Source organism: Paramisgurnus dabryanus, chromosome 12 (assembly GCF_030506205.2).
Source record: "Paramisgurnus dabryanus chromosome 12, PD_genome_1.1, whole genome shotgun sequence".
Taxonomy (NCBI): domain Eukaryota; kingdom Metazoa; phylum Chordata; class Actinopteri; order Cypriniformes; family Cobitidae; genus Paramisgurnus; species Paramisgurnus dabryanus.
Genome location: NC_133348.1, coordinates 22469430 through 22483252, shown reverse-complemented (window position 1 = coordinate 22483252; position 13823 = coordinate 22469430). Strand labels below are relative to the sequence as shown.

At 37.8% G+C, this 13823-nt stretch overlaps 1 protein-coding gene across 1 annotated transcript; it reads right to left on the bottom strand.

Annotated features, from left to right (window-relative positions):
• Positions 1 to 13328, bottom strand: sgpp1a (sphingosine-1-phosphate phosphatase 1a). The gene is made up of 3 exons (XM_065257205.2): positions 12240 to 13328; positions 8520 to 8609; positions 1 to 1865 (listed from the first exon to the last, which is right to left on the bottom strand). Exons 1-3 carry the CDS (start codon positions 12966 to 12968, stop codon positions 1314 to 1316), a joined length of 1371 nt encoding a protein of 456 aa, XP_065113277.1. The 5' UTR covers positions 12969 to 13328; the 3' UTR covers positions 1 to 1313.
• Between the last annotated feature and the right edge of the window lie 495 nt (positions 13329 to 13823).

The window sequence follows — 13823 nt, the reverse complement described above, 5'->3', positions numbered from 1 at the left end:
GGCAGTCATAAAATACATTTATTTACTTTGGCAATGTTCATCACGCCCATAATCATTATTAAAAAGTTAAGTTTAAGCAGAAAAAACAAGAAAATCAGTAAAGTTCCAGAATAGAGATTTGAATGCATCATTTCCACACTGCGGACCGTCTTTATGACAGGAGGGACACCCTGAACATCTGCAACTATAAACTGAATTTTAACTTGCTTTACCCCATCAATAATTAAGCAGAACTGGAACAAAAGTGTGGATCACTAAAAGAAAAATTACAAAATTGTGTTTCTACTTCATTCATTTTAGCTACTCTCTCTTTCTCTGTGTTAGCACAACATTAATATTTAAAAACCTATGACTGAATTAAACATCTTTCCAAACACATCAAGTAAATGTTGAATTAACTTTACTGCCACGTTTGAATTCATAGTGGCATTTTCCAAGCAACACATCCACAGGAAGTTTGTGTGTACAGAATTCATACAGAGAGGAAGTTCCACTCCCATCATTCTCTCAGCGCATTACCGTTCATTGTAAAACACCAGATAAATACACAATTTTTACACCTAAAATTCAATGTGACTTTCCTGAATCTAAACATCATGGTCATGCCACCGTTCACAGCCCAAGGAAGAACAGAGGATTATGGGAAAAACTATTATGCATTTCATCGCATCATAAGCATAATGTCTGACTAGCTTGGCCACAATGGAGCATCAGTCCATCACAGGGATTATTTTGCTTTCCCAGGCAAAAGTGCACACAGTACTGGTGAAAAACAGCCACAGTCTATATGATTGTGAGAAATGTATTGTTGATGGTACAAGAGTGCAGGATGGGTGGGTGTCAAACCAGTGAAGGACAAATGTAGGATATACAGGAAAACATCTTCAGGAACTTCAAACATCCCGTTCAGGAATGCGACACCAATGCATGGTGCCATCACATACGCCTTGATAGTGTTCGTCTAGTTCTGGTAGAGCATTGCATTATCAGTGCAAAAGTCATGGGTTCAATTCCCATACAGGGAACACAAAATGTATGTCTTGAATGCACCGAATGGAAAAGCATCTGCCAAATGCATGAATGCAAATGATGTGTGATGAACATCTGATGCTGAGGCCAAACAAAACCAAAAACATTACATTCTAAGAATGCGAACGTAAAATAAATACGTATTAAAAATTAAGGTGGTCAAATTAAACAAAACAAAATCTAAAATAAATCATATTGCCTACACCTTTGGACCCAAAGTCAGGTCTATGCATGAGTAAAGCATATCGTAGAAGTACATTATATTACTGAATAACAAGGAAGATTTATGATAAGCCAAGGTAAATGAAGAGAATGGGCACCAGAGAAGCACAACAGTAGGCCACTGTGCCATAGACCAAATACCGATAAGAGATTTCCACATGTGCGTTTTGTCTAGCCTTCCGCACGTCGTCCGACGGCACACCGAAGATCCTGCACGCCACAGGAATCGCCACCATCTTCATGACCGCCCTAACAGCTAAAAGCACGGCCACTCCCACCAGGAGACGCATAATTGAGCGGCCCAACAAAGCCCCGTCTATCAAGGGCATGGTGAGCGGCAGAGCTTCCGTAGAAGGATCCGGCAGCACACCCAGCTGATAGTTGAGACGGGACGCCAGAGCCGCCCCAGAGGCAGTAGCCAACGCCTGAGCGGTGTCGCCACGGGAGGTGCTCCATGTGTCCAGGGAGAAGGCCACCAGGCTGAAACCAACATGCGAGATCAAGATAGCCAGAGGGGCATAGCTGTGAGACAGGTAGAATTCGTCAATGTCATCCAACAAGGGCTGGAGAACTGCTAGGATTAGCACGCTGTAGAGGAAACCCGTGATCACCTCCTGTAAGATACGAGAAAAGAGAAGTCAGAGATGAACCAACAGCTACTTCAGCAAAAATGTGAATGCACGAGATCAAATGGATGCATGGATATCAAAATATTTTCCATAAATGTTTCTGCAGAAATCTGGCTACAAACAGTTTAATTCAGGAACCATGAAGTTGATTATGTCGACAAATCATGTATAACAAGCTTTCATTTTTAGACAAACCATCATTTATATTTGAAGAGCTCAGATGCAAAACCCTTTAAGCTTGTCTGATATGTAAATTAGCATTTTTTATCAGACTCTTAATGGATTCTGCAATCAAACTGGTATTCCTGAATGGCCTGAGACCAGGTATAAGCGTATTTAAAGCAAAATTATTTGTTGGACGTATAATATGTGCCAAGAGCTTTCAGTTTATATCATCATCTAATATTTGATGGCGGTGTCATTTAGAGGCTTTTGGGTGATTCTCATGGAATTAGACTCATGAGGTGTCATCATGAAACATTTTGATAATAAAAGTAAATGCAAAGTAAATGCTATCAAAATAAGAAGCATACAGTTACAAACATCTCTTCATGTTATATTTTGCTCATGATTTCAAATGGCATCATACAACCCAATTTAGAAAATTTTTCATTACCGCTACATGTCCATGACTGGATTTGGGTTCTTTGACATGGAAATATTTATAATTAAAAAATCTAAAACAATAAAAAGCTTCACAAATGTTATACTATAAACATTTATAGTAAAGAAACATGCTGTGTTTGGTGATTATTAGTAAATGTAGAGACAATAATAAGGAATATAAATGTTTCCAAGACCAAGACTCATCCTCCGCAACAATTTTCAATAATTGTTTAAGCCCTCAAGGAACTAACATAAAAAAAAAAAAAAGTTGGAAGGGACATAATTGACTGTGAGACTCATGATGGCTACCAGGTAAGTAGTTCTTATTTTTTCCTCTCCAAATAAAAGTTGAAATTTTGTTTGTCATAGTACCTATGCAACTTTTTAGTTCTCATTACCGAAACATAAGTTTGTAAATGCATATATTTAATCTAATATCTTGTTGCAGTAATTATCATTTTTGATAATGATCATCTAAAAAAAAATACTTCTATAGGAAATATTTTTAAATCCTCTGAATATAATGGTTATATTAAGATCAGACCTTAATCTTATATGTGCAAAAAAATTGGCTTCAATGGCTTTTTACAAATTCTGATGCTGGACACCTTCTAAATCTGGATTTCGTGAGAATCACCATTTTGCATCTGAGCACCTCATTTCATTGTTTATGTAAAACTGCCCCAGCAAACACATTATAGATGCGTAGTGAAAACCTTGGCATATAGCAGGCTGTATTCGCATATTACTGATCTGTATAAACACTGAGGTAAGTCTATATGGAAGTACACATGACTCCACCGAGTACAGAATTGCCAGTGATTTTCAGGAACACCCAGCCAAACTCAAACACTGGGTAGACTAAACAGTACATTCATTACCTTTAAAGGACGTCCACTTATGTATTTTAGGATTACCGGGTAAGAGCTCAAAAACTTGGCATGTGAATATTATATTGGGTTTCACACACCTTAGCCAGTATTTTGTGGGTAGGTCAATGTGTGTGGCATGGAAGTTTGAGATCAACATTTCTTTACTTGCAAATTTGGTTTGTACCACCACACACTTGATCTTAAGCCCAGAGTATGGTCTGTTTTTACATGTACGTACACGTTAGAACGCACAGCCTTGCAAAGTATATTTTATTTCACTCGCACGCCTACACAGACGTTCCACGCTTCCATGATGCGACAAAATGCTGGGCTACATACTACATTCACCTTTAGGTGCGTACACAACCTGCGCGTACAATGTGCGCAGGGTTTGAGAAATCCGGTGGTGCGTGTAGCTACAGTACGCGCACAATCTTCTGATGATGAAAATTGCATCATGCGCACACTGCACACGAAACCCTTATCCACTGCATGCTCCTTATCTTTAAATGTTCCTGCAGCTCACCCTGTAGAACATTGCATCATCTAAAGAACATTGGACTGGACATGAAATTTGATGAGAAGCTGAAGCAGGGGCGGCGTTTGCGTATGGCAGGGTATGGCAGTTGCCATACCCTAGCATTCAGACAAAACACCAGAAATCAACAGGCTATAATGAAGCTTATTAAAAATAATGTTAAATATTTTCAGTAGAACATATCTGAACATTGGTACATCACTAATATGGATAATTTACGCGTGTGCTCGACTTCATGCTATAATACAGGAACCGACATGTGGATGACATCAACATGCCGCGAGAGCGGTCTAAAAACCAAACTCTTCCGATGATTTCTCGCCTCACCCTCGCGGTACTTTGATGTCATCACCCTGTCGTTCTTGCAGCGCAGCTTGAATTGTGCAGAAGGTTTCATGATGACCGCTGTTGTTATAATCTTTATTTTCGCAAGTAAACTCCTTTTTTGTTTTAACATTCAAACAGACTCACGGTTCTCCCACACACTCGCGCAATGCATATTGCATACATTATTCCAGAAGTTAAATTATTTGTTCTCTGTGGATAAATAAACATGTTCTCTTACATGTTCTCTTGAAATGTAGCAGTCGAAGTGAATTGTATTATTTGCGCGCGTTGTTGAATATGGCGACTTGTGGAATTAAAACTGCACGACGACAAAAGGTAAGACTTGTTTCTGCATTTAGCCCTGTTTTACTAAGAGTTTTATAGTGTTTTAGTCTTAGTTGGTTAGCTGGCTGGGTTAACTACGTGTGCTCTTCTCTATCACATCATTAAAAGTCTTTATTGTGTTTTATAAGTGTTTATTGGCGGCTGTCATGACAAGATTTGTGAAGGGATGTTACAGTTTTGATATTATCTTGTTTTAGTTTATCTGTTACTGGAGTTGCACAGTTAAGAATTATTATTATTATTATTATATATTATTATGCTATTTTTGTTTTTCATTTGTATTGCTTCCGTATTGTTGTCAGTAAGTGGATCCGTGCAATCAAAGTATGATTTTATACAAGTTGGTGGAGTATGTACACACATGGATATAATGTGTTTTCATAGATTCGTTATTTGAATGGCCTTCTTGTACGAAGAAATTTTGCCATACCCTAGGTTTTCGTGAAACGCCGCCACTGAGCTGAAGTGTAAGGCGATGTCATTAAAATTCTAGAAATTTAGTGCATAAGCCAAACTACAGGTTTTGAATGCTTATAAACTGGTATGGTCCAAAAACACTGACAACATTTCCATACAGAAGATATATTTGAAGAGTTTGGTGCCAAAACGCTTTAAACGCCATTTAAAAAAAAAGAGTTACTGCCAAAATCAGTATTGTGTCAGGCAAGAACTAAAAAGTAAATTCTTGATTTTACTTAAAATCCAATATCCCCCATGTTATTCTGTCACCCTTTCTCCCTTTTTTCCCAACACATGATAAACGCCACTCCCCCTTCTACGCAATAAACCCACTCAACAAATCACAGTGCACCATTCCATGCATTGTAAACAATAATGGTGGCGCGTTGAATACACACAGAATCCTAGTTTTCCTCATCTACTTTGTACTTCCTGATCAACAAACAAACTAATACTTTTTGATGGCATTGATAAACCTGTGGTGGTTTCTGTGGCAGGGAAGAAACGTAAGCCATCAAAATCTAAATTTATGCGAGCGGCACTGGAGTTGGAAAAATGTCAGCTGTTGCTTGTTCTCGCGACAGCATCAAGCTTCTGTCATGCTAACACGTTGACCCCAGGGGATCTTATGAAAAACTTTCCATTATTTTATTGGAAGCCAATGAAAATCGAACAGGACCAAAACATTTTACAACTGATCGCTTGCAAAAAAGTTCAGCGACGACGTCCCATGGATGAGTGCAGCAATGACAGTGTTATTAATATGACAAAGTAAGTGTTTGAATTTTTTAATTGAAAATTAAATTTGAGTTTAATTGAAAATTTATTTTTCAATCGGTGTATATCACTAGTCAACTTAATGAATATAACATGGCAAATTTATATATTGATTCAATAGATTTATAGCATTTTGAAAAAACTTGTCATGGATTTAAATGTATGTTTTTATAACCTAAAGATGTTATGAAAAGTTTATAACAGAAAATTGTGGTTTTCACTTTCTTGGTATATAAAACAGAGTTTTACCAAAATTAGTCAAAATGGATTTATTGGATTTTGGAACCAAACTCTTCATTTATTCTTAAGGATACAACATATTTATACTAAAAAGAAAAAAAGTTTAATATAAATTTCATAGGGGCTTTAAATAACTCAATTTGCTAAGCTTCAATCAAATCCAATCCACTCTTTATTAAAAACTTTGGTACTTGTGTCGCCTGATCGAACGTATTGCGTTCAAGGTTAACATGTTCAAGGTTAACAGTAGATTAGAGCATGAACTTGAGAACTTGAAGACATATGATCTGATGACTATCGTCTTTGTGCAATATATTCATGCTAAGGTTCACATAAAAAGCGTCAAAGGAACATGCAGATGAAGGAAGTGTCTAATGACTTGAACTCATACAATCATGACAAAAACTCTTTCTCTAAAGAATGCAGAAATCTCTGACAGACATACTCTATGGACTTATAGCCTGTTCAACCTGTCCATAAAGTACTTTAAAAATGCATGCACAGGTGCACACGTGTCTTGTACTGCTCTACCTTTTCCTATATAGAGAGTATACACATACCATTAGTCATTGTAAGATAGAAGCTTTAGGGACAATGTGAAGAGCTCAGATGCAAAAAATAAGTCTGACATGTATTCTTGAAAAGTTTTTATTAAGCTCTTATGTTTAGGTTCGTCATTTCACTTAATGGCAATGAAAAGGTTATTAGTCAGTAATTAAAATCCCTTAATTTTACAAATGCCACTTTTGTCATTTTATTGGCTTTAACAAGTTTGACTGCATTTTGCTGCAAAACACGCTAAGTACTTGCAAAAATGTCCTACTCTAAAACAGTTTCTAGTTACTCTTTACTGTCATTTCCGAATAAAGGTTAAAAGCTTGAAAATGCAGTCAATATCCAAATATGTTTGCACCAAGACCTACACGCACTGCTGTCCAATTGTTCTTTCATGCACTTAGAGGACTTTGCTGAAAAATCGTTGTGGCGTTTAATGGATTCGGCCAACAGAGCTGTATTTCTGAAAGGCCAGGATTAAGTGTAGTGTTTGATGAACGTATAATACGTGTGCTGTTTGACGGAGGTGGCATTTAGTGTCTTTGCATCCGAGCTCTTATCACAATTGCAACCATATGTGGCTATATAAATAAACTTTAAGAATGAAGCTTCTTACAGACTTCAGAGAATTAAACTTCTTCCACAACACTCAAAAAGTGTTCAAAAAGACTTCCTAAATCATTGAGTCTGCAGATTTACAGCAAGATGATTCATGCACCCTCACTCAAAGCACAGCATTAAATTTACAAGCCTCCCATCACCTTGGCAACCAGCATCTAATTTTGGCAGCAAAATTAAAAAGACAAAAATGCTGTTTTTAAAACAAATATCAGGTGTTTAACTGTAAATCATTTACGATTGTTACACTACACATACCATCAGCAACCCTGCAAACAACTACACAACATGGCAACTCTGCGGAATAACACAAAGCTTGTGTAACTAGATGTCTCTCTGATTTCTGGTCTATTAATCTTATAGACTTGCAAAATGTAAATGATCAACATTGGCTTTTGTAACCCCAGGGGAAGTAATTATCCAAACACGAGTGTTAAATCATCCGATGATACTGAGTCAGCCATGATGATGACTCACTGATTTGTTTAGTTCCTGGCGTGCTACTGATGGACAGAAACTGCCGCATCACACATTACATTGCTTCACGGTTCTTCTTGAACAGTTCCCTAAATTTTTCTCACGAAGCTGCAATAAAAGTTTCAGAAAAGCTGTGGCTATACATTAAAAAGAACAGCTGAAAAGGGCTGAGCAGTAAACCAAAGATACTAAGGTCAGTGACATTTAAAGGGATAGTTCACCCAAAAATTCTGTCATCATTTTCATCATCCTCATGTTGTTGTAAATCTGTATGAATTTCTTTTTTTCTGATGAACACAAAAGAAGATTTTTTGTTAAATAATTGTTAGCACACAGCAGATTATAATCATTGACTACCATATTAGGAAAATTACATATTATGGAAATATTGTAATATTAAGATATTTCAATAAATTATAGTAAGCACACAACTGATGGTACACATTGAATTCAATCATATTTGTTTTTCCTACTATGGAAGTCAATGGTTACAATCAGCTGTGTGCTTGCTTACCATCATTTAACAAATATCTACTTTCATGTCCACCAAAAAAATCTAATTCATACAGGTTTAGGGCAACATAAGGATGAGAAAATAATAACAATTTTCATTTTTGGGTGAACTATCCCTTTAACAGTTATTTCTTGGCAAGGCTTACAGATTCAATCGATTTAGCAATATTACATTCGATTTCAACAGAAACCTCCAACTTTTAATAGTGTAATAACACATTCTGCTTATTCTCGTGCGAGCACTTAAACTGAACAACTACATATTTAACCATTTCACAATGATTTAAGTGTGTAGTTAAAAATTTGACTTACCAGCACAGAATGCATGCCCATATAAATCCTGCTGACGCACACAAGGATGCACCAGGACAGAGCTACACTCAGTCCAAACATGAACGGATACTGTAAAGCATAAACAGCATCAAAGAGTCAGTTCAGAAACATGATTATAAATCTTCTTACATGTGGTAACTAATATTATCCTGTCAATAAATGAAAATTTTATTCCTAACGGTACATTCACACGGGGCGTAAGCGTTAACGCTTGACGAAAGGCTTGTCTGAAGCGTGGCCAACGGCCAATCACAGTGGCCGCAACACAAGCTCCGGTCTTCCATAAACGTAATTGGCTGGCTCCGCCTAGGTTATTTGAATAAGGCAATCTGATTGGCTGACGCACGCGTTGCCGCTTGAAAAGTTGAGAAATTTTCAACTCCTGCCGTGACCTACGGCACTGACGCGATGCCGACGGATCCACAATTCAGTTCGCCAATGCATAACGTCTCCCATTAAAAGTGAATGGGAAGCGTTAACGCTTACGCCCCGTGTGAATGCACCGTAACATTTAGGAAATGAATACTGCCTATTTTTCTCTCAAACCAAATCCTGTCTAACATTTGAATCTACATATTAAGTTGGGATTTAAGATAATATTTTAACATTTGGATAAAGAAAAATAGGAGGCATTTCAGACAGTTATAAATGGCAATGGCATTCAAATTAATTTAAAAAAATTTAAAAATGCGATTTAAAAATGCCCTAATATGTACCATTAAGGTATAGATGTGTATACATTTTGTACCAATATGTAGGGGTGCGCGGGGCAAAAACTAACGAGGTGTTAATTGTAACACGGACTGTTTACATTGTTGCACAAGGTTAAGCGTTTTGTTTTTCCAGTATTTTTTTCAAGCTGCCAAAAGATGATCTCCCGCAAATTATTGGAAATGTATAATGTTTTTCTAGAGAGTTATTGATGAACGAGTGTGGTGGCATGTAAGTAAATTTTTTCATCATATGTTTTTTTTTTTTTCGGTTTCTAAGTTGTGTGTGTAAGATACCAAATCCAATGCTATGTCATATTAATCAGTGTCTTGTTGACTAAAACATAGCATCGTTTTGAAATATGTCTGCAGCTCTTAGCAACTTTTTTGGTGGGCTTGAAAATATTTTGACCGAGCGGGGTTAATTGTAACGCTGTGTTACAACTAACCCCTCAGCACTTGCGTTATGAAAACCGCATTTATAATTAAACTATTGTTAGAAAAGGGCTGGATGAATGAATACAGTGTGGATACCTGTCTATTATAGACAGACATATAAACAATATCCACTTCAAGTATGTTGACAAAATAGTATTAAAATATTTGCCTGCAAACTTAATTTTTAGCAAGTGTTACAACTAACCCCACCTATGGGGTAAGTTGTAACGTTTGCACTTCTTTCACATTTGGTGTAATTGTCCAAGAATGTTAAATACTAGAAACAAACTTCAAATGTTCATTTGTAGCAGAGATGTGTGTGTTGCTTGTGTAAAAATATAATTGATCAAACTCAAATATTTTTTGAATGATTGAGCCAAAACCAAAAAGCGTTAGGTTGTCCACTGCTCTCCCCTATGCTATTATGCACTCTTTGGTACTAAAATGTATCACCCAGGTACTAATATAAGTACAAATTTGTGCTTTATGACAGGGTACCGCCCCAGTGACAGCTATGGTCAATTTTTTACTGACAGTGCCATGTCTATTTAAAATGCTTCTAATTTGCAAGTTTGCCCAAATGCATTTTGTCAGAATTGTTTAAATATGCTGCTTCATTAACTGTGCTGCATGCAAGCAAAGACTGCTTAAGGGACAGAAAGACACAGAGAATAACTTATAAGCTTATTTTTGTTGAAGCATTACATAATAATGCATTTTTAATATCAGCTTTTGCAGCAGTTTCAGTTCTCTTTACTGAACTGAGAAAATGCCAACCATTAACCATCATTGTTCAGCTTTCCAGTCATATTGTATGTTTTTTACCAGCTGTGACTTAAAACCAAACAGCCAACAACCTTATTTGCTATTCATGTTCGCAGCAGGTCTCCTTTAAAAACTGATGAAAAAGCCAGGTGCTGCTCCTGGCCACTATCCCTGAAAAATGGTTTTGAGGTATCCAGATGAGATCTTTTGTACTGTCACTTTCATCAAAGACAGCCTGTTCCAACTTGAAACAGGATTTGTGATGTGTTAAAATTTAATAAGCCAAAGCAGCGGAGAAGGAAAAGGAAACACGTTTGAGGCTATTGTTCCTAGCTTCCGCTTATATTTAACGGGAGAAAATAAACTACAAAGATGCATTATTTTGTGACAAAAACCTTTTAATAAGACTTTAATGGGCGGTTTCCTAGGTAGGGATTAGACTAGTCCTAGACTAAAAGAGCTGTCTAAACTGAAAACAACTTGCACTAACATATCTTAAAATACATCAGTGCCCTGTGTTTTGCCTTAAAATGCACACAAGTAATGTTTTCAGTAAGGCATGTTTGTTAAAACTAGATATACTTTTTTAATTAAACTAAGGCCTAGTCCTGGCTTACTGTCCAGGAAACCACCCCTAAATCCATAGGAGGTGCAATGCACAGCGATCAGCAGTTTTGAGCACTGCTGACAAAGATGAATAAGAACATGTAAAAGTGTACAGAAAACAAGATAAAACCTTGACATATGTATCTGAAAGGTTGGCAGAATTATGCAGAAGGCTTCACAGTTACTGTAATGGTGTTAGTTTAAAAAAATAAGTGCTACAAACCAGTGAAGAAAAGCACATGACAGCATTATATAAAAGCGTAATTTGGAATCGTGATTTTCAGATGAATGCCCTAATATTACGGTAAAACAAAACCATCCTCCTAGGTGTAAGGAAAGATTACTTCCATGATCGGTAAATGCTTAAGGAACCGAGATAAATCCAATTTAACATTAATGATGATCACCCAAATCTGCCTCTGTAGAAAAAGGACAAAGTAATTAAATGTGCTAGATATATTTTGGCACTGACAAAGTATTTTGTTGTTTAATATTCTATTGGTTTGGTTTGCTTCACAAATGTCATTATGAACCCCTAGCTGTTCACCATTAAAACCACTAAAATCCATTTGTGTAGTGTGTAGGCCTTAGTATTCTAGTAGGATTCATTGGCGAGATGTCATCCTCCAACAGAACCAGCAGAGACCATTACAGACAGTTTTTATTAAAACAACATTATTCTCATTATAACCAATGAATCCACTTAACTTTCTGTGATGGTTTCTTTTGGATTTAGCAGAGATTTTAGCAGAGATTACTGGGTTGAAAGTGGGAGACTTGGTGTTTGGTTATCATCAGCTGAACTGATGGTTGATAACTGGAACGTTTGTTTTGATTATGCTGACAGATGAATACAGGCACAAAACACCTAGATTAACAACACAAAGCCAACTTTTACCTGTCTCACAGGTTTATGCAAGATTACTGATAGGCTTTGTATCAAAAATGGCAAATAAGGCAGTGCTTCCCAACCAGGGGTCCGGGGGCCCCACTAGGGGACCTTAAATGACTTCATATAAAATAAAAAAGCAATTAAATATGCTCAAATATTGCCAAGGTCTAGAATATTTTGCTGGGTAAAAATCGTGAATGGGAGGGGCATTCAAATACTGATGTGGACAATGGAGGTGGCATGAAGTAAAACAAACGTTTTAATAAAATAAAGGCAAGCACAAGTTACCTCCCAACGGCTGTATGTGAGCATGAACAGGCTGAAGGGCATTGCGGTTCCGGTCATGGCGTGTGTGGATGGCATGCTGTACTCTGAGTTGTAATACACCTCTACTTTAACCACAGGAGGAGATGCAGGACGGGTCCACCGGATCAGATCTTTCGTGGACTGACCGATTAACAACACCCAGGCCCACACCACGATGATACACCGGCTGACATACGGATCCACGTTCCACATAAGAAATGGAAAGAAGACGATGAAGAACATCTCGTTGCCCAGCTCGGTACCAATGGTGAACAAATAGAACAGAAACTTGTTCTCGATGATAAACTCCTGTCCGACATCACCAGTCAATGAGTTTCTACGTAAAGGCTTCACTATTTCTTTGGAGCCCTTCGTCTCTGAACCCGCAGTATCTCCCTCGGTCCGGTTTGAGGTTGATATTGTGGGTCTGTTGAGATCCCCGGAACATTCATCCTGTTTAATATCCCTATCATTTAAACTTTTTCTCAGTCTTTGTCCCGGAAGTCCCTGTGTTGTATTCCCACCGGCAGCGCAGTCCTCCTGACGTTGCCCCGTGCACGCACCGTTGACCGAAAGCCTCGCGTCACCCTCGGACGGTTTTTTAGTAAATGTCCCTCGGACGCCACAAAGTTGCTGAAATTTGGCGACGTGGCAAGGCTCTTGTAGATATCGGCATAAGCAAATGAACCTCTTGACCGCGTCGCTTGCCATTGTGAAAGCGAAATAGCTCTTAAACTAAAGCAAAAACACGCTCGCTGGTCGTGAGACGTTGTAAACCTTCAAACATATGACGAGCGTGCACAGCGGCGCTTTCGACATTAAACGCTGCCTGGTTATAATGTACAGTACATGACTACACCGTGCAAATCATGCCACTCTCCTGGAATACTAAAACCGCGATTGATGATAGTAAGATAAAGCAGCAGTACTAGGAAGTACCCGTCCGTTATTGAGCACAGGAGGAGGGCGGAGACGCGCTCTAGCGATGACGCACAGTAGGTCCCCGGGTTTTTCAACGAGGGTCCGCAGACAGTAAAATGTTAATGGTTATTTATTTGCATGAAACCGGAGATATTAAAATGGGCGGGGCTTAGTGGCCCGGACGTTGTCTCTAATTGGCCAGGCCCGATAAGTTTGAATAATAAATCTATTTTAATTTATTTATATTATTCAGAAATAGTATAATGTATATTTTAAGATATTAGAGCTTTCGAGTTATTATTCGGTTGAAAGTTAGGCAGATTTCGAAGTAGAACGCTGACGGATTGTCACGTGGTGTCTGTTATTTTTCTTAGCGCTGACTGGATGATGAACGAATCGGCCGTTTCTCAAACGAAAGGCTGCATCCCTCTAAGGTCGCATTTTTAGGTTGCATACATCCCAAAGACTGTATTATTTCAGAATGTTAACAATGATCACGTTTGATATTATATTTAATTAATCTTACATTTTTGTAATATGTTTATGACTTGCGAATGTAATGTCCGTTAACTAAACCAGATTTGATGACGTATGCAGCCTGCATATGTGACCCCCGGAGGATGCTGCCTTTTGTTTGAGACACGG

Bases quoted from the DNA above. Each gene is read 5' to 3' on its own strand.
- sgpp1a (XM_065257205.2), bottom strand. From the start codon at position 12,968: ATGGCAAGCGACGCGGTCAAGAGGTTCATTTGCTTATGCCGATATCTA. The intron at 8,610-12,239 runs GTAACTTGTGCT...TATGCTTTACAG, and splicing joins TCACATACAGCCGTTGGGAG to TATCCGTTCATGTTTGGACT. The intron at 1,866-8,519 runs GTAAGTCAAATT...CGTATCTTACAG, and splicing joins TGGGCATGCATTCTGTGCTG to GAGGTGATCACGGGTTTCCT.